Source organism: Solea senegalensis, linkage group LG14 (assembly GCF_019176455.1).
Source record: "Solea senegalensis isolate Sse05_10M linkage group LG14, IFAPA_SoseM_1, whole genome shotgun sequence".
Classification (NCBI taxonomy): Eukaryota; Metazoa; Chordata; class Actinopteri; order Pleuronectiformes; family Soleidae; genus Solea; species Solea senegalensis.
Genome location: NC_058034.1, coordinates 14,715,150 through 14,734,442, shown reverse-complemented (window position 1 = coordinate 14,734,442; position 19,293 = coordinate 14,715,150). Strand labels below are relative to the sequence as shown.

At 38.4% G+C, this 19,293-nt stretch overlaps 1 protein-coding gene across 5 annotated transcripts; it reads right to left on the bottom strand.

Annotated features, from left to right (window-relative positions):
• Positions 1-484: 484 nt before the first annotated feature.
• dazap1 (DAZ associated protein 1) lies at positions 485-18,776 on the bottom strand. Of its 5 annotated transcripts, XM_044044989.1 has the most exons (13): positions 18,640-18,776; positions 16,767-16,807; positions 15,264-15,430; positions 14,793-14,858; positions 13,747-13,854; positions 13,498-13,546; positions 10,529-10,611; positions 7,579-7,726; positions 7,342-7,374; positions 6,363-6,512; positions 5,470-5,634; positions 2,799-2,891; positions 485-1,147 (listed from the first exon to the last, which is right to left on the bottom strand). In XM_044044989.1, exons 1-13 carry the CDS (start codon positions 18,669-18,671, stop codon positions 975-977), a joined length of 1,308 nt encoding a protein of 435 aa, XP_043900924.1. In that variant the 5' UTR covers positions 18,672-18,776; the 3' UTR covers positions 485-974. The 5 variants fall into 5 exon arrangements, with proteins under 5 accessions (XP_043900924.1, XP_043900920.1, XP_043900921.1 ...); XM_044044985.1 differs by lacking the exon at positions 2,799-2,891 and having other exon boundaries at positions 5,470-5,637; XM_044044986.1 differs by lacking the exon at positions 2,799-2,891.
• Positions 18,777-19,293: the final 517 nt, after the last annotated feature.

Genomic DNA, 19,293 nt, shown 5'->3' with positions numbered 1-19,293 from the left:
TAATGAGTTATGTTTGGTATATAAATCACTGTCAATTATTTAAAGTCTAGACTGAACTCTGCAAGTAGAACGGTTGATCTTAAGTAAAAAATAAACCACCCAAAAGCCACCTGTGTCCCAAACCTGTCATTGTAAAAGCCTGGATTAGAAGATGATTTGTTGTAGCTCGTAGTTTTACAGCTGACTGACTGATTGATTACAGAGATCACAGCCCTCCTTACACTAAAACACCAGATGCAAATTCACCCAACATCCATAACAAGCACTGTATCAATAAAACATTTATTTTTGTAATAATTTGTCCTTTTTTTCTTTTTGCATAAGTGCAAAAATGCACCCAAAACAGCCACCTGAGGGAAGTCTACATCTTTAAATAAAAAAACAAGCAAAGTGTACATTTATAGTACAAAATTCTCTTTTTAAAAAATTGCACAGTTTGTGTATAATATATATATTCATACTCTCCATTTTAAACAAACTTTAAAGGCTCAGAAAGTAAACAAAGTTCACCAAATGAAAAATAAAAACATTTTTCCCTAGAATTTAAAGCTGAGGAAACTTGAGACCCTGTTTTCATTTGTGTCCACCATAAATATACATATTTATATGCAAGTCTCGTTACATAGTCTCTGTGCTAGTGTTTGACCAGACAATCAAAATTATTGCAAAGTAGTTGAGTTCTACTACAAAACATGGGGTAGGAGGTGGGGAGGGGGGGTAAAAAGCTTCTTTCTGCTGAATGTTCCTTTAAGTTAGGCAAAAAAAAAAGGGTGGGGGTCATTACACCCCATTGAATTTACTGGAATCCCTGCTTTCATAATTGGTTCCGTTTCACAAACTGTGTGCATTCAACACTCCCATAGAACGATCCAGAATTCCAGTTTTGCTTTTTCGCAAAAAACAAACATTTCCCTGACTTCTTTTTTTGTTTTTGTTACTCAATTTTACACATCGCCAATGGCCAGAAGCGGCGGTCAGCGTCGATATGGGTGGAAGCCCTGTACGTTGTGATTCTGCCCTCTGCCAAATGCAGTGGCTGCAGGCTGCGGTGCAGCGGCGGGCTGTGCTGTTGGTGGCCCATACGAAGCCGTCGGCTGGCTGGGGTCAGCGAAACTGTGGCCGAAAGCTGTTAGTTCCTGGCCGTACCCTGAGGTGGACAAGAAGAGAGATAGGGGGGACAGAGAGAAAAAGGATTTTAATGTCAAGAGTCACCATACATCATTTAAGGAGAGGTCTTACTCTAAAATATGGATTACATGACATGCTTAGGTCAAATTCTCACTAGTTTGAAGTACAGGAAAAATCCACCACGTATCTTTCCACTGGTACATGATGAAAAGTTTGTTGTTATTTGCAGGTGATGCATTTTTATTTTTAATGAATCACAATTGTGATGCAGCTGAAAGTACCAAGATATGACATCCATCTATGTGAAATTCAAGTATTACTGTTAATATCACAATACCACCATTAACGTTACCATTATGCTCCTGCATCTATAAACATAACATAGAGCCTGAAGCAATTAGGATTTATAACTTTTGTTTGTCATTGTAAATAGAGAATTCTATTATCTAACGTGTTGTAGACTTCACCTTATGTGTTGGGAACTTGTCATGAGCCACCTTTTCATCATTTTCACACATTTTTCAAATTCTAAACAATATATCACTTTCATAAAACAATAAATCATAAAACAATCAAATAAGGTGATCATTTCAGGTAATTTTTGTTCAGCTGATTTTCTATCAAGTTTTGCATGGCTTGTGGTGGATTTTTACTCTTGTACTGTTGCATATAAGAATAGTACTGTTATGGTACAAAGACAAAATCTGTATTTAAACCTAAAAGTGGATCAACTGAGGATGATATCAAGGTTTTACTCTGTGCAACAAGCACAGTGTTGCCCTATTTAGACACTAGATGGCACCACCTCAGTGCAAACAGACATGGGACACCAGGGAGGGAAACTTATCTGGAAAAATGGGGGGGATGCTGGTTTAATGCAGAACCAAGCTGCAGCTTAATCTTTACAGCATTTTACAAGTGAATGGTTATTTCCCTTCCCTGGTAAAATCCTGGTAGCAACAGACCCTTTTTTGACATGTCCCCATACATATTGGAGCACAGAAAGTCATACATAACTAAAAGAGAGAGAGGTGAAAGAAAAGGGAGACATTTTGAAAGAAAAACATGTCTTTTTGAGTGTCTTTTTCAAAGTCTGGTAACAGGGAACAGTCCCGACAGGAGCATCAGTCAGACAAATCTGAGAGAAGCTGAAAATTTTCTGGCATTGTGTCCTTTAAATCTTCTTTCCTTTCTCACCCCTTCAGCTACAATGTGGAGACAGTACATGGGGGAAAAAAACAATGGGTGATTGGACTGTTGATGCATAGAGACAACTGAACCATGAACACAACTTCTGACAATTAGATCATCCCTTTATAATCAGCAAAGCAATGCAGACAGCGTGAGTAAAAAGAAAAGAAAAGAGGATGTGGTCACTTTTGGTATAGTAAAGCTACAGCCCCTGAGGAAGATGGATAACATGCTTAGAGCTTAAAACGCCCAATTTCTATGTAAACAGCATTCAAGTCGACTCAGCAAAAAGAGAGAGGGGCTGTGTTTCTACTACGCAAGAGTACAGACAGTAATTTGTATGTACATGCAAAATGTATATGCAAAATACTAAACATAGAGCAAAAAAAAAAAGGCAGTACCAGGCTGCTGCTCTATAAAGACTACAGTACTGAACAAAAGCTACTTTTGTGGGTGGAGAAGACGATGCTGGCACCTACCTGCACTATATACTCCCTGCTCATCCTGACCATAACTGTGAGAAGGACGCGTTGGTCCGTAGGCAGAGGGGTCCTGTGGGTAGTTACCCAAGCCTATCAATGAGACGAGGAGACCAGGTTGACTGAACCCAGATGCTGCTGGCCACCTACTTTAAATAGTCCCCCCCTTACTGAGCTAACAGTGCTTTACATTTAGAATGGGTATATACTAGGTTAATGGGCCTGCACTACACTTGGTGAGGCATCGCTGCTCAGCATCATCTGGAACGTCAAAACAAAATGGAGGGGGAATGTGTGAGCTATCTGCTAGCACACCTAACTTTTTAATCATGCCAGCCTGGTCTCAGGAAATCTAATGAAATGTGCACATGCTAAGATTTCAATAACATGATAAATGTGCTTTCCCACCCCACAATATTATGAGGAGACTAGAAACAACAACGCCAGAAGTGAGGCATGTTGTAATGAGTAATATATGTCTTGAATACATGTCACTGACATTCTCCAAAGCATACCATAAATGTTTGGATTCAGTTCGGATCTCACAAGCCACAACAGCTTATCTTTCATTTCAGCACGAAATATGTTATCTTGAAACCTCTCAGATGGGCATAATGCCAGTTTTATCCTTTCATCACACAAATGCATTGTTGAGAGTCGTTTCTTGGAAAGGCACAGGTCTATAGTTCACTGAGTCGCATGAGATCAAAAGGAGCAGCACAATAACTTAGGGGCATTAAATGGCATTTAAACATCCAAAAGTTGCCAAATGTACTCCATTAGTGATCTTTTTTGTTAAAACCAGCAAAAAAAGTAGTTCAAGGAACAATTCACAAAACATTATCAAAGACGGTTGCTTAGCAGTCATTTCTTACATTTCATAAATTCCAGTGTTCTTCTATCCACTGAGGTATTTTGACAAAAATCCCACAAAAAATATATTTGTATATTTATTATATATATTTAAAATGTGGTATGCATCAGAAATTGGTTTGTTAATAATGTATTAAATTACATATGAAACCAAAGATTTTAATCCTTACTCTCTGCATAACCAATTTTTGACAGCCTAAACCTACATCAGCCAAACTGAACCTTGACTGAATCAAACACACCTAATTTGCCTTAATAAATATTCCCCAATGGGGATTACTAATAAAGGATTACCTCACGTCACCTTGTCTTATCTAACATCAACCATTTTCTAACTTTACACAACTGAAAATGTTGTATACAGTGTCTTAACGTTATTGTTGGGATTTGAGATTACATTAGAACATCAGAATTTCTGATTTTCTGCTAATTTCACAAAACCATTGTGACTCTCTGCTGTCTTTTTCTGCCTAAAGACAAAAAGCTGGATGGCAGATAGCACAGGTAAGAAACACTTAACAAAATGAACACCTATCATGACTGACAGTGATCACATGACTACAGATCCAGCAGTGTGAAGCTTCTTTAAGCAAAGTCAGGAGAAAAATACTAGCCAGCCAGAAAACTGCATGTAGCTATTCAATGAGTATTTGATTCTTGTCTGAAAGTGTGATTATGTTGCTGAAAGGGTGAAATGTTCAGTGAAGACAAAGCTTGTTCCTTTTTCCCAGGATCCCTGGATCTTTGTTCTGGTTCAGAGCTAAAAACCTTCAGCCTCCAGTTGTGCTCTTAGCATGATCTTGGCCTCTTAATTCTGCACGTGTATACAGTATATAAATTGAAAATCTACATAGGACTTCTTTAAGCCATAGAACATAATGAGGCACATAATTATCTACATGTATATCGAAGTGGTTTGAAATATCTAATTTTCAAGTCCCTACATGCTGACTGAAATTTGGCTGAATTTGTCAACTTAAGGGCAATCCTGGAGAAATAATTATCCTAGCATTAACACAGTCAAGGGTAATATGTTTTGACTAACAGTCCAAAAACAGTTAAGAGATCACAAAAACAAATCCTACAGAAAAATTTGTCAAAAAAAACATTACTTTAAATGTTTAGTAATGTTTACTAAACTTTATTTTACTTTAAATAAAGCACAAGGCTTTATTATCTGATCCTACCTCCAGAGCAAAAAGAGCATGCAAAGCTGCGAGTGAGAAAGTGATGGAAATGTTAAAACATTTTGATAGGTAGCTTGGCAGGTTGGACACAACACTGTCATGCTGGTGCTCTTCTATGGCAATTGTGCCAAGTCAAGGAAAAGAAACCGGCAAAGTCATACACAGGGAAGGAGAGAGGGAGGAGTACTTGAATTAAGTCAGTCTGTCAGGAGAAGGTTGCAACGCCCTTAAAAAACAATTTGACATAAGAATGCAAAACAAAACGAAAAACACTGCAAGGCAGGATGATCTAATTCAAACCTACCAATGTTTTTTACCAATCCACAGCCCAGCTGGAAACACTGGAAGACTCCTGGATGTGGTGAAATCTGAGCAGCATCTTCAGGTAGAGCCGGAGAGGTTCATGTATGCAAAAAGCATGTATGCATGTGTAGCTGTTCAAGCTAAATGGAACCATGAGCAACCTCCAGTTTGTTTTAGGATTGTAAATATGAACTTAAATGGACTGTACTTGAAACCATTAATATCAAGGGAGATGGACAAGGCAGAGAGCTGATTTAAATGGGAGAGAAAAGGGCAGCAAACGTATTGATGCACACAGCTTTTCTTACCATACTGGCTATAAGAGAAGTCAGGTTGCCCAGTGGGAGCTTTGCTCAAGTCCTGAGTTGGTGTGGTGGCGGGGGCAAAGCCCAGAGGTGCAGTTCCTGGAGTGGTGGGTGGAGGAGGAACCTGTGCAGCATACTGGTCTGCTTGGGGTGTGCCAAAACTGTAACCTGCTGGATAATAAGACAACTTCTGTCACCAATAATGACCATTTTGTTAGTGCTTTAAATATTATGTTGTAAACCATGACCTTGGTCAAGCACTAGAGAAGTCATCTTAGACTCAAGCAAAACACATGGCATTGTTTTTTTTGTTTTTTTAAACATAAGAAAAATCTAGTTAAACATACTAACAGAAGAAAACCATTACAAGTCAAGATATTGATCAGTTTCACCAAAAAAATTAACTGATGTTAGTCTGCATGAATAAAAGTTGTTTAACCAAACCAAATGTAGCACCTATGATATTAATTAGTTATCTGCTCAGCACATTTGTTATATTTTATTTAAATATTTTAATAATATATTGTTCATGAGTACAGTACAATACAATACAGTAGCTTGGTCTGATGACAACCTTAATTGGAGAAAGTTGAAAATCCTCTCCACAGCCTTTTTAGCAGCATTTCGTGCAGCTCACACAGTATCTGTCCATGTCCGATAAGATGAAGGTTCCTCCCTGACCACAGCAACAGCAAAGCTGCCAGGCTAACCTGACACTGACTCAGCTAACACATTTGATATGTCCAAAAAAAACGCAATGCAAGTTTTTTTCAGAAACTTATTATATTTTGCCTCAATCACAGTGTATACTTACACCATGTTATCTGACTCTTACTCTGTAGCAATGTCAACTACGTGCCATAGTGTGATGAGTGAGTGTGTCATGTACTACTGACCAAAATGAGGTGCTGTGCTGTAGCCCTGTTGAGGGTAGCCCTGAGGTGCAGCAAAGCCACCTGCAGGTGTTGTGACCAGGAACGCGTTGAAAGGTGATGGAGGCTGTGTGGGTGTCCCCCGGCCCGCAGTCAATGCAGGTCCATATCCACCTGTACCAACAGAGAACAGAACCATTTCTTAGACATGGGTAAAATAAATATCAGTTCATGCTTTATATACACTGTCAGGTTCTAAACTATACTACTGTTCAGTCTTATCCCGTACACAAGTAGTGCATCCCAACACTGTGATCATGAAATGTATGCTGAAAATTTCTTCATTCATTCAGTTCATTCACTTTTAGAGAGTAAGCTGACCTACCCCTGACCAACTGCGCAGCCCCAGATCATACCACTGCCCCCACAGGCGTGTATGACAGGCACTAACCAAAATGTTTTTTTTTGGCTGGGCAGCATACTGTATGCGATCAACAATGCTGTGTACACTACGTCTGAATTGCATTAGTTTGGCCTTACTAAACAGCTGTCACAGACAAGATCACAAATGGTTTAGAAAAATTGAATTCACAGGACGCTATCTGGCAATTAATGGTACATGAGGTACAGTTTGAGTGAGCATGAATGCCGATACTGCAGCAAGTCCTGCAGGTTGACCCGGAGGTGGGGATATGAAACTGAGCCTGACCAATAGCAGAGGGAGACTGGAATACATTCAAGGCTGCCATCTGTCTCGAGCAGAATATTATCAGCAGTCTCAGCCATTATGAATCAGTGATAACACGTGCTGTTAACTGTCATCGGCGTATTGGCCTCACTAGTTGCAGACTTTTTTCCTCTACACAAGAATTTCAAGATAAGGCCACAATCGTATGGCAAGCACACATCCAGTGTAATTGATCAATCCACTGTTAAACAAAATACAAAAAATATACTGGACTGGAAATACTAAATATCTTTTGTGTGCGGTCAAATGCATTACCTATAGGTTGTCCAGTAGTCGACACCCACACTCCTGTAAAAAGAAGGAAAAAAAATGGATTGAGTGCCTGAAACATCAAGTGTTCACATAAATCAATTTAACATTCAAACAATGTAAGCAGTAACAAGCACGAACAAGGTTAAACAGAGGATTAAACACATTTTCAAAAGTCTTTACTAGGCTTTCCTCTGAACAGAAAGCTTCACACGCTCTGTTCTGGGACTTGTTCCCACTCACCCTGTGGCCCGTACGCCTGTTGCCAGCCCTGGGCAGGCTGTGCTGTCCAACCATTAGCTGCATTCAAGATGCCCCTGGGTGCCCACTGGCCAGGGCCAAGCTGGCCAGGAGCTTTGTTGTCACGAGGCTCAGCCTTCTTTACTTCCACCTGGACAAAGGACAAGGAGGACACATTTGGCAACACCAGTGTAGGATCCTGACGTCCCTCACCTAGACAGACCTGTCCTACCTACTGAAAATTAATATTTTGGGCCAGGTTGAACTGTATCACTTTATGTTTATAAGAGTTATGTGGGGCAACTAAATTAATTAATATTATTGTGTAGCCAGGAGAGATGCACAATTATGTGTCTCAGGTACCTTTTATTTAGCATTTTAGGGTTAATAAAATCCTATTGCAAAGACAGCACATGTAAATGATAAAGCTTTTTTTTTTTTCTTAAATATAGATTTTAGCTTCTTAGGATGTACCTGAGAGACATAGATTTATTTTTTACTCAAATAAACTGCCCTGTATATGATTAAGACATCTAATGGAAGGACATGACTTACCTTTTTCCTGCTAATGCTTATAAAGAACATATACTTTTTAAAATTTTATTTGGAATATGTTTTTGAGGGGAAGGTTTTGTAGAAAAGAATTTGTATCTAAGTTTTGATAGAACATAACGTAAACATGCAGATAGAACAAATGAACTGTATTTGAAATGTAAAAATGAATCTTCATACTGTGTCAATGATGAAACAATTTGATATGTCAAATTGAGGACATTGCCTACAATTGCCTGCAATACAAATTGTTACTAAAATTAACCGTCTCACACTGTTGATTTATTTCTGCTCAGAGTCTGACTTTAATCATTACCTCCTTTATAAATAATACTGTAGCATCCTATTAAAAAGTTTGATGCCTTGAGTGAGACTTCAAGGTTTTGCCCCACTATAAAAACTTTCTTGTCTGTAACTAGGCAAAGCTACCAGCAGTTAACCAGAGCAAGGAAACAGGCTGAGACTAAGGGGGAGCCTACCAGAAATAGAATGAGCGGTTGAGTTATTGGGGTCACCTTGCAGGAGGAAAACGGATTGCAAATTCCTCCCTGCGTTAAGGTGTTGCCACCTTCCCCAAGCCTCCTCTTCCTTCTCTGTCGACCTAATTACATGCACATGTTTCCGGCAGTGGCCTCGCTGCCGCCGGCAGCTACCTGCGCATGTTCTCCCGTGGGCATCACAGCTACGAGTGATGGATACCATGACTTCTGTATGGTCCCCAACAGCAGAGCTGGGATTTGTTCCACAGTTTGATGTGCTCCAATTTCTAATTTTGTAACTCATATCTCCGAGGCTCCCTCAAATCCCAGTGTAAGGTAATGTCAAGTCAAGAACAATGGATTAAGTCAAGCCTTGATTCTTGCTGAAAACCAGGACAAAGTCAAGGGGGAGGGATACCATCAGAGAATACACAGGTTAGACTGAATCATTTACCAATGAAGTGGGATTGTAATCTGACTCTCTGTCATCTCTCCACTGTCAATAAAAGAACAGATATTCCAAAAAATCATGATCATAAGCACCACTAAAAGCACTTCATGCTCCATTAAGAAAAATCACTGACATGCAGCAGCACTATCATGGATGTGAGGAAAAGCCACAACAATCACTACCAAATATGGACACTACTTAAAATAAAACCCAATATTAATATTAAAATATATACAAAAGGGTCACGGCAGACTGACCATAAAATATTTCTGATACCATTTAAAGGTCAAAGACAGAAACAGGATATATGGTAAGGTGGAAATAAGTACTCTGCATTTTCTTATGCCCATAAATTACTACACTGTCAATATGGAAAATCTTTCTTCTGGTATCTCAGTATTTTAGTTTAAAAGCTGCCAAGTGCAAACTATCTTTATTAGGGAAAATATTTGGGTTTTTTAATTAATGAGCATATCCAAGAAAACTGCATATGCAATGAGCCTTTGGTTCAGTTTGTTCAGCTGAGGAGGCAGGTGTGTGGTGTTTGTCATACATCAGAAGAGTAGAAAGGATGTTCGAAGTTTATGAAGTTTGCTTAAATACTACACCATTGTTTTTTGTTTGTTAATTTGTTTTTGTATATGACATCATCTGGATTGTCTTTGAGCTGCAAACCCCATCCATCTGGTGCATACAGCGAGTTAAAGTAAACTCTAAATGAATTGTAGCGGCAACTGTGGACTAATGTCTCGTCTTAAGGAGCATTTTACTGACACCCTTTTGATTTGTGTATTGGTAAAACTCGGGGACACAGTATGGAGATTCAACTAAGGTCACTGAGTTTTTTTTTCTTTAGCTTTAAAAAAAAAAAGAAAATTTATATATGTATGTTGATGTGTAAGTGACCTGAAAACAAAATAAAATTAAAAAACATATCAGAAAACAAAAGAAACAGGAGAGAGTGGACCAATCCTTTAGGTGATTTGTAGTCTGTGAAATTCAACATAATATAAAGCTTTATCTTTCATTTCATTTTCACTTCATTGGGAGATAAAACACCACAATAAATGCTTTTAGTACTATCTAATACACTTCATCCTAAAGGAGTGGTCAGTTGTAACAAAGCCTTGGGTGACAACTGAAACTGTAATATATATATATATATATATATATATATATATATATATATATATATATATATATATATATATATATATCGACATTTATTGAGGATGAGTTACATAAAAACTATGAAAGGAATGGTGTCGATTAGGTACCAAAGGTTGTCAGAAGCCTGATTATTATAATTTTTACCATCTTAAAGGTAAATTTCTACTATGTTTTTGCAATCAATTAGACTTTTTTTTTGGAAAAGTCACTATAACAAACGAAACAGCTTAATAGTACAATTCTTTCTGTCGCCCAAGCCTCTGTTTGATATTAAGGGTAAAATAAAACTACAACTACACACTTTTTTGCCCATGATGTCGTGAAAATGCATGTTGACAGCCTGGTCCACTGATTGTTCGGCCTCGAAAGTAATAAATCCAAAACCTAGCCAACGACCAAGAGTGAATCAAGGTAGCAGGGGGTTGTGACAACACAAGATGGAGAACAGTATTGGGCTCCAGCAGAGTGAGGATCCGTCAAGACTGAGCAAGAGGCTCCTGGGGTTCGGATGATGTCGCAGACTTGCAGAACAACACAAATCCAAGACTAAAGCCTGGGGAATTGAGGGAAACTTCTCTTTACTGCGCAGAGAAATGTTTTGTAAAGATAACAATACAAGAGTGTTTACCTGCTAAACATGCAGAATCACAGGTGTAGCATTTGATTCAAAGAGAAATGCATAACTTCAATTGCAATTCAATTCTCGTTCATCCTCCAACACTGATAAATGCCAATTGAACCAGTACTACATAGTGTTACTTCATGCCGTTTCATCCAAACCCCACCTTGATCTGTCCCTTGGTAAATTGCTTTGGAGCACACACTCGCAACAGCCATTGTTAATGCATCACAAAATATGAAGAAACATAAACTGTAGAATGCCTAAAGCCTTCTCCAAGCTTTCCCAATTTCAGTATTTTACTTTTGAGGCAGCCAGGATAAGCCTAAATGGACAATTAGAATATTTCTCAACAATAACACAAAGATATAGGCCATAACTGTTACCCGAAGTGACAAGTTGCCAATTTGGCTAAAGACTTTTCAAAGGGGATACACAACATTCATCAACACACAGGTAAAGCCCAGCAGCTGCACCAACTGTTCAGTAAACTCCTCTATCTGTCACAAAACTTTTAGCAACAGGCCACAGCATGCTGCAGTGATCTACTTTCAACTTGATTAACTTTCCTCTGTGGCAGAATTGGGTTGTGTGTAAGTCTCTACTTGGGGACTTAACCTCAATCCAACTGTACATCCTGTGAGACAACAGAGATTTTAGAGACGTCTAGTAACAAGTCAACCATTTCCCAAACCTCAGGATCTGGCACCATTAATAACATCTGTCATTGACCCGTCCTTGATCTAAATTCAAAGCCAAGTTGACACATAAAAGATTTTGACATATCTCGGTTAGAGAGACATGGCTTGGCGACACAAATTAATATCTGGCATGTTAGTCAAACTAGAAATTAGCTATAAATGGAACCAACAGGCTCTAAATAATTCCACATACAAATAAAACTATGAACCAATTACCATGCAGGCTACTTTATAGAACTAGGACATAATTAGGAAATGTATTACCAAATGTTTGTTTCTATGCAAAAATGGCAAACATTTTAAAATAAATGAATCAATAAAGTTTCTTAATATTTTATACAACTGACTGGCCAACAAAAAATAAATAAATACTAAGATTAGAAATACAGACTGAAATTGCTCAAATAATATGAAGTTCTGAAGATACATTTATGCCTTTAGCCCAATTAATAGTTTGATGCAACCTTGTGGAAACCCCGTTTTGATCAAGTGGAAAAAAAACCTGGGTACTTTTAACGTTTGGCCTGTACCTCTGTGCTACCAGTCAATGCACAATTACCTAAAGGAGAAAAGACAAATCTTAAGAGACAGTTAATCACATTCAAACCATTCACAAGGAGAAGGGAGACAGAAGAAAGAAAAATAGAAAAGGGCTTACTTACAAAAATACTTAACTTTCTACATATGGGAAAACACACCCTATGTGGTTTAAGATAATGTATCAAGTACATCTAAATCAAGGTAAAGAAAACTTACACCAATGTTCAACGTCTAATGGTTTTAGTATGACAAATCAATTATACTATTAAAAATTGTGTAATGGTTGATACAGCATGTTAAATATCAATGACAAACTATTCTGGGTTTCTCCCAACAGAGAATGGATGGTGTTTTGATGGAAGCAGTAATACATGTTTAGGGTCAGTTGCCACTGCATTGTTGCTATGTAGGACAAATGCAGATGAGGCAACTGTGTGACTGGAACTCAGCAGACCGAGTCTGACCGGAACACTGCTGGTAGCGTGGGTCTGACTCCCGGTGAAGCCATCCATGCTGTCATGTCACACACTCATTAAACAATTATGACTTATTTGCATAAAACTCCTGCGAGATACCAATGTCTGTCAACGTCATGTCCGAACTATGAAAGAGACCATGAAACATTTTAAATGTTTAATTATAATCACCTTCAGCCATTGCAAAGCAACAGACAGTAATGTCTATAGATAGTGGAAGTGTTCTCAATGTGCCAGTTGCATGTTGTGATAAAATACTGTGAATTTTGGAGCTTCTGTGCTTCAGTTAGTGTGCCTCTTCCCTATTTGCTGTTGTTAAATTTAAGTGAAAGTATTATAATGGACATTAGAACTGTCATGCCATATTCTGAAAAAGACATTTTTTCATTTTAAGGCTAATGGTAAAAAAAGCATTAATTAACTGAAAAGCCATGCAACAGAAAATTATTGAGCATTTGAAAATCATTCACTGATGTGACTATATCAGAGTGGATTTAGAAAAATTGTAACAGTGGCTGGACAATGATTTATTTTCAGGAAAATATATTCGTGAGTAGAAATGTGTGTATGAAACAGGGGGACAATGTCCCACAAGGTCATGAAAGACAGTGCAAAGACACCACCTGCCACTGTTAAATGTGAGACCATTACACGTAATACTTAACAAATTAGCATAAACCAAAGGTACTGCCATTACTTTCAAGAAAAATATGCTGTGATATCTTTTCACCTCTTACTCTATATAATATCCACAGCAATGACTGTTTGTGTTTCATTGAACACATTATGTTTCTTTGTCATACAGAAAATTCCTTTTAATTGTTACGGTGTTTTAATTGAATGGATTTTTCTCTTTGGGCAAGAATAGTCTGTCATGAGATTTAAGATGGTAAGGTATGGAGAGCGGAGAGAAAAAAATGGGATCAGCTTTTACCTCGGGGCCTCTGCTTCTCCGCATCATAGATCATTACCACCTCTGTGACCTTGAATGGGACAAAGGGAAACAGTGGCTCCATTTAGAAAACCAGTCAGGTTCCCTTCTAATTCCAATTAAATATTAAGCCTGAATATCCCACCCCACTAAAAAAACACTGTAGTATTGACCCTGTGTTCAATGTCATGTCATTAAAGCAATTTAATCACAATATAAACTGATTTGTATCATGCACTTGACAATACTCACCACTCCAAATCTATTGAAATAGTCCCTGAGTTCAGGCTCGCCGCAGTTATGGGGGATTCCACCTACAAATATCTTCTTTGATTTATTGCTATCAGCTTTGCTGCCCTTCTGAAAGAAAACGGAGTGTATGGATATCAATGTGTGTGAGGGATTACTTTAGGTGGGGGCCAGTAGGCCATCATCTATTCAAACAGTGCTGAAGAAATTAGGTTCTTCTCTTGCCCTGGGGTATAATTCTTAACATGTCATGTCAATGCAAACACTGGTCTCCACAGATCAGAGAACACTGCTTCCTCCACTTACTCTCATCTAGTAAGCACTGCTGTGCACTCCACTGCTGCTATATATGCTGGAGGCTGCTTACAGCGACAATGATTTTACCAATTATATCTTTTGCTTTGTCAGTAAAAATATTCTGTACCAACCGTACGACTTAAATTCCAGGAGGAAGAGGAGGGTCTCATTTATAAAAGCCTTCGACATAGAATCTGTGCATACAGCAAATTGTGCGACTTATAGAAATTTTTTATTGACAGCAATAACTTTACACTTGGCTTGGAGCAAAATGAGAACTGCAGGGGTTTGATAGCATCGCTGATTGACCCATAGTTGGTGCAGGGATTTCTGCCTGACAAAAACTTCACTGCTGAAAGATTTTTTCTATGATATATATTACAGTATCTTGAATTTAATGTATGCAATGTAATTGTAAATAAGACACTTGCTAGAACAACTACATTAATGTAAAGAAAAAAAATGTGAACATTTAAACAAGACAGACAGGCGATCTGTTGATACTGTTGCATTTGCATTGCTTAAGTCACAAATAGATAGAGACTAATAAACATTATATACGTGCATGGACAAGACCTCAAAGGTCCTCAAAGGTCCTCAAAGCTTATGAATGAAGCTCAAGGTCTCCTCATCACCCTTGAACTGATGCCTGAGTTCAACCTCAAGAGGAGGAAGGGTTGATATGACAGTGGCCTTTGCCATAGCCCAGGAGAAATACCTAGCCTTCCCAGAAGAAATCAGATTCCTCTTACCCAGCCCTCTTTGGTTCGAGACTTTTCAGGCTGCATTCCCCTGGGGGTGCATGGTTTAGGGTCAATCTGAGAGCAGAGAGAGATAAAACATTTTCTCTTAGTAAAAGTACCTTCAAATGCTCATTGTCACTGATTCCATGTACATATATTTGCTCGCCTCACAATACAGGTCAGCATATGTAACGGCCTGTATTAATTGACATATGTGGCAAGAGTTTATACCCTCCTCCAAAGGCAAGGCAATCTAGATTTAACTGTCAATGTTGCTAATTTAACTATGAACAGGAACATCTTGTTGGGCAATAAACATCATCTGTAATAATGACTGCAGTAAGGTGCAACCCAACTCAAACTTGTATTTCTCCTTGAATAACTTCTACTTACTGTTAATAATGAAATACTGTTACTAATTTGCCTTGCTCACACAGAGGACCGACAGATTATTCTGTTCCTTTGATTTAAAATACTCACATTTCTTCCATCAAGATTATGTGGCTTTGTCTCCAACACCATCCGTACACAATTGGGGTCTTTGAATTTAACAAAGCCGAAGCCTCGTGACTGATTTGTAGTTTTGTCCTTCATGATGACACAATCTACTACTTCCCCATACTGTGAGAAGTAGTTCCTAAGTGTTTCTGAGACAAGAGAGAGATGAAGTAAGAGAGGAGCTTCACAAAAATGTATACAATAATGTGGCAAATATGCAAACTTAATCCAAGATTTAGCCCCGTTTGCCAACTGAACACAAGGAAGTGTCATAATGATTTTTAACTTATCACCAACCTGAGCTAAAACTGTAACTGGGACCAAAACCTGACTGAACGTAAAACTAACATTTTTACAGGTTTACTGATTATTGTCTTGTGCTAGAATTTTGGGAATTGTGTCTGTGTTCATGTCACATATTAACATTCATAAAGATACATTCATAAAAACATAGCACTGGCCCACTGTCATCTTAAATGGCAACAAACATGCAACCAGCTACTGTAATGCCCGCACACGCATACTGAAACAAGCGTACAAGTTTGAACAAATGAGGAGTCACACTGGAGTTATCGAAATTGCTTCGCTCATTGCTGAGAAGCCCCTGGGCTTCGCCAGGGAAACAAGCAGAGTAACACAGCAGTGTGGGTAAGATCTTATTGTTAACAGCGCTTTTTCACAGACAAACCTTTTGTGCAAAGTTACACAATGTCCAGCCAAGCACGAGACGAAGGCTTGATACAAACTAGACCTACTCTGGGCAGCTCCAATTGAGAGGAGAATGTATACACAGGCCTAATGTATCATATAGAATCTACCACAAGGGCAGTGCAACTGAGCATCACAGACTACAAAATGTCAAAAAGGAGAATAAGCAATTTTGTTTACTTTAAATCATAATATTTATACATTATCACTACAGTGATTTTTTGATATTTTACAAACATAAATATATAACCCTGATGTGTACTCTCCATTCAATGACATAGTAATGTATCAGTTTAATCACGCAACATTTGGTAGCATCTGTAATTGTAGGGTGATTGTGTGGCAGAAATGTAAGTAACCTGCAAGGTACATGCATCAGTATTTTACTGACGTCACTATGACTCTTTCAACCTTCATTATCAAGTGCTGCATACATGACCTTCCACAGGATACATTTACATTTTACATTATCCACCAAGCTTCACAAAAACACTATTTGTGTGTGTTTCTGCACAGTCATATGATAATTTTCCCTGAATAAAACAAAATATTACTCAGAATCAGGTATAATCCAAGAACCCAATATTTCACAACCAAGTGCAAACCAAATGTGACCTGAAGTTAGGGTTTAATTACTTAGGGTCCTAACAAGTCTGTGAACAAGAAAACATTCTCCAGTCTGATAATGATGAAACTACAACAGCCAGACAAATTTCTGTTCATTCAATCATTACTGGTTTTTGGATGAGGTAGCTGAGCCTTTTAAGCGTTGCTTACCTTGTGTGGTACTCCAGTCCAATCCACCCACAAAAAGTTTCCTTGGAACAATAGACAAAGTACCACCAGTCAGTCATTCATCATTAGTCTGAGTCAGTGTTAGACATAACCGCTTATGCATCATTACAGTGTCTCACACAAAGGTAAAATAGAAGCCATATGAAATGCTGTCTGTCCAGTGGCAGGTCTTAAAGCACTGGGGGTGAAGATTAACGATTTCCCAATTATAACAAAGCTATACCAATAGTGCATTGAGCAATAATTGTAAAGATTATGCATGTATTTTCTTTTTTACATTTATAAATGTTAATGGGCAAGGTTTTCTGTCTATACTTTCACCTTACTTGTTTGCATCTGTAAAATTGTGCAGAAAATACAGACATCTGTTTGTATTTATGTTCATATTCTGAAAGCTACTGAACATTCAAAACAAATCACTAGGATTGTACGTTGGTGAGTGAGACTCTGACAACATTGTGAAGACACTCAGATAAAATTGTAAAGATTTTTCCCATTTGTGATTATCCCCATAATGGAAATTCACCAGAATCCACTTATTACATTTCTTAATGGAATGTTTTTAAAGGCAGATAATGATTTATTTTTACAGTTATTGATTGTTTTGTCAATATTTTCAGCCAGTTTTCTTTTTTCCGCCATCTGATTAAATATGACATAAAAACGTAATTGAATCAGGTTTGGGGTTTTGAAAAAAAAAGAAAAAAAAAAGACTGACCATGTCTTTCCAATCTGTATTTTTTGTTTGCACTGGAGTCCACTAATATACTCTTAATAATAAATAATAATATAATAATGCACAAATTAAATATTAAATACATGAAACAGAAGATCAAAGGGTAAGCTTTGGAAACTTGTAAATGAAAAAATAAAGTTACACAATAATAAGCTGAAACATAACTAAAAAAAAAGGCAAAAAAAAAAGCTTGATTAGTCGTACAAACAATGTGTAGATCTATCTCTATTTGAAATATGCAAAAATATCTTGCAGCCACAGCTCATACACACGTTTTTCCGTCCAGATCCAGTCCTGGTAGTGGCTGCCACTTAAGTCTTCATATGTAATGACCTCAGCAATAAAGGTCTTTTATGAACCTTCTGCCACGTAAGTTACTCCGGGACAGAGCCAAGGTGTTTAGAGGGCTAACACAGGAGTGAGCGCGGACTCCAAATGCTGCAGCACTCAGCCTCCACCACTGTAACCCGAGTGTTTCCAGTGGGAGAGGGGGAGAAGAGAGCGGCTGTTCGGGCTCTGCGGCTGCATGCGGACCGCTGAACCCGGTGCTGGAAGTTTAACAGCAGCTTTAAAATACACTATGGTGCCAAACTTATAAAGCGATTTTTATTAACGTGTCGCCTGGTTCCCTGCTGAAACGCAGCCATCGCAAATGCAGCGACTGTGACAAAAGCGGAGGGTCACTGCGGACGAGGATGCTCCATCCTCCGGCAGTGCCCGCTAAATGTCCTCGCACTGTGCCCGGGACGAGAAGAGGAGAGTTTCGCTTCGCTGGCAAGCGGCAGCTATGCTAGTGAGGAGCTGCTGCTGCTGCGGCTAAATGAAAACAACACTGAGACAATTAACTGCACTTTCGCGCGTCCCAATGACAAGCGAAGTGACACCGCTGAAGTAAAATGTGCAATTTTGCTGCTTTAATGACACCACAAACCGCGGAGCTACTTCACTGACTACTTTCACTTTTTTGCCCGTCTTTGCTCGGGCTAGCGAGTTTCTACGGTTAGCTTAGCCTGTTAGCTAGCGTTAGCTGTCAGATGACAGCTTGACCACAGAGCAGAGCAGACTACCTGTCCGTTACTACGCTGTTTACACTTGAAAGCGTTATTAAATGGCTCTTACCCGATTTCATCTCCGACTAAGTTGTTGTTCATTATTCTGAGGCGAGTGCGGCTGACGGTGGGAGCTGAGACCGGCTTATCGCTTCAGTGCTGCCCCTGTCAGACTGAGAGCGGAGGAAGGTCACTCCGCTTTTTGGTTCAAACTGTTCTGCGCAATGACGAAGCTGCAGGGGAATCAGTCTTTAAAGGAACATTACACCCAAACAAACATCTTTTTTTTTTATTTCAAGTATTAATCAGCTCAGTCAGGTTCTGAGTAACTCTTTCAGGAAAAGGGTTATGTGACAAGCTGTGATAAATAAACAGTCTTTCTGCTGTGAGACTATTAGTACTAACATTATTTCCAATCCAACACAATGGTTTTATTAAAAAAACATTTTAAAACATAATTTAACATCTTAATGCCTCCTTAAACCAACCATCTGTTTCTCAAAAATAAAAATACGACTCACTACTTGGGTTATTAAAATAAAAAAATAAAAAAATACAAATCTGCACATTTTTTAATACGTATTGATTTACATGTATACCCCATATACTGTCTGACCAATTATCTTCTCATTTCTCAAGGTATGAGGATGTTGCAATGTGAGGGGAACTTTAAGTAGTGTACTGGGTGCAACCCTAAATAAAAACAAAAAAGGGACCATCTACA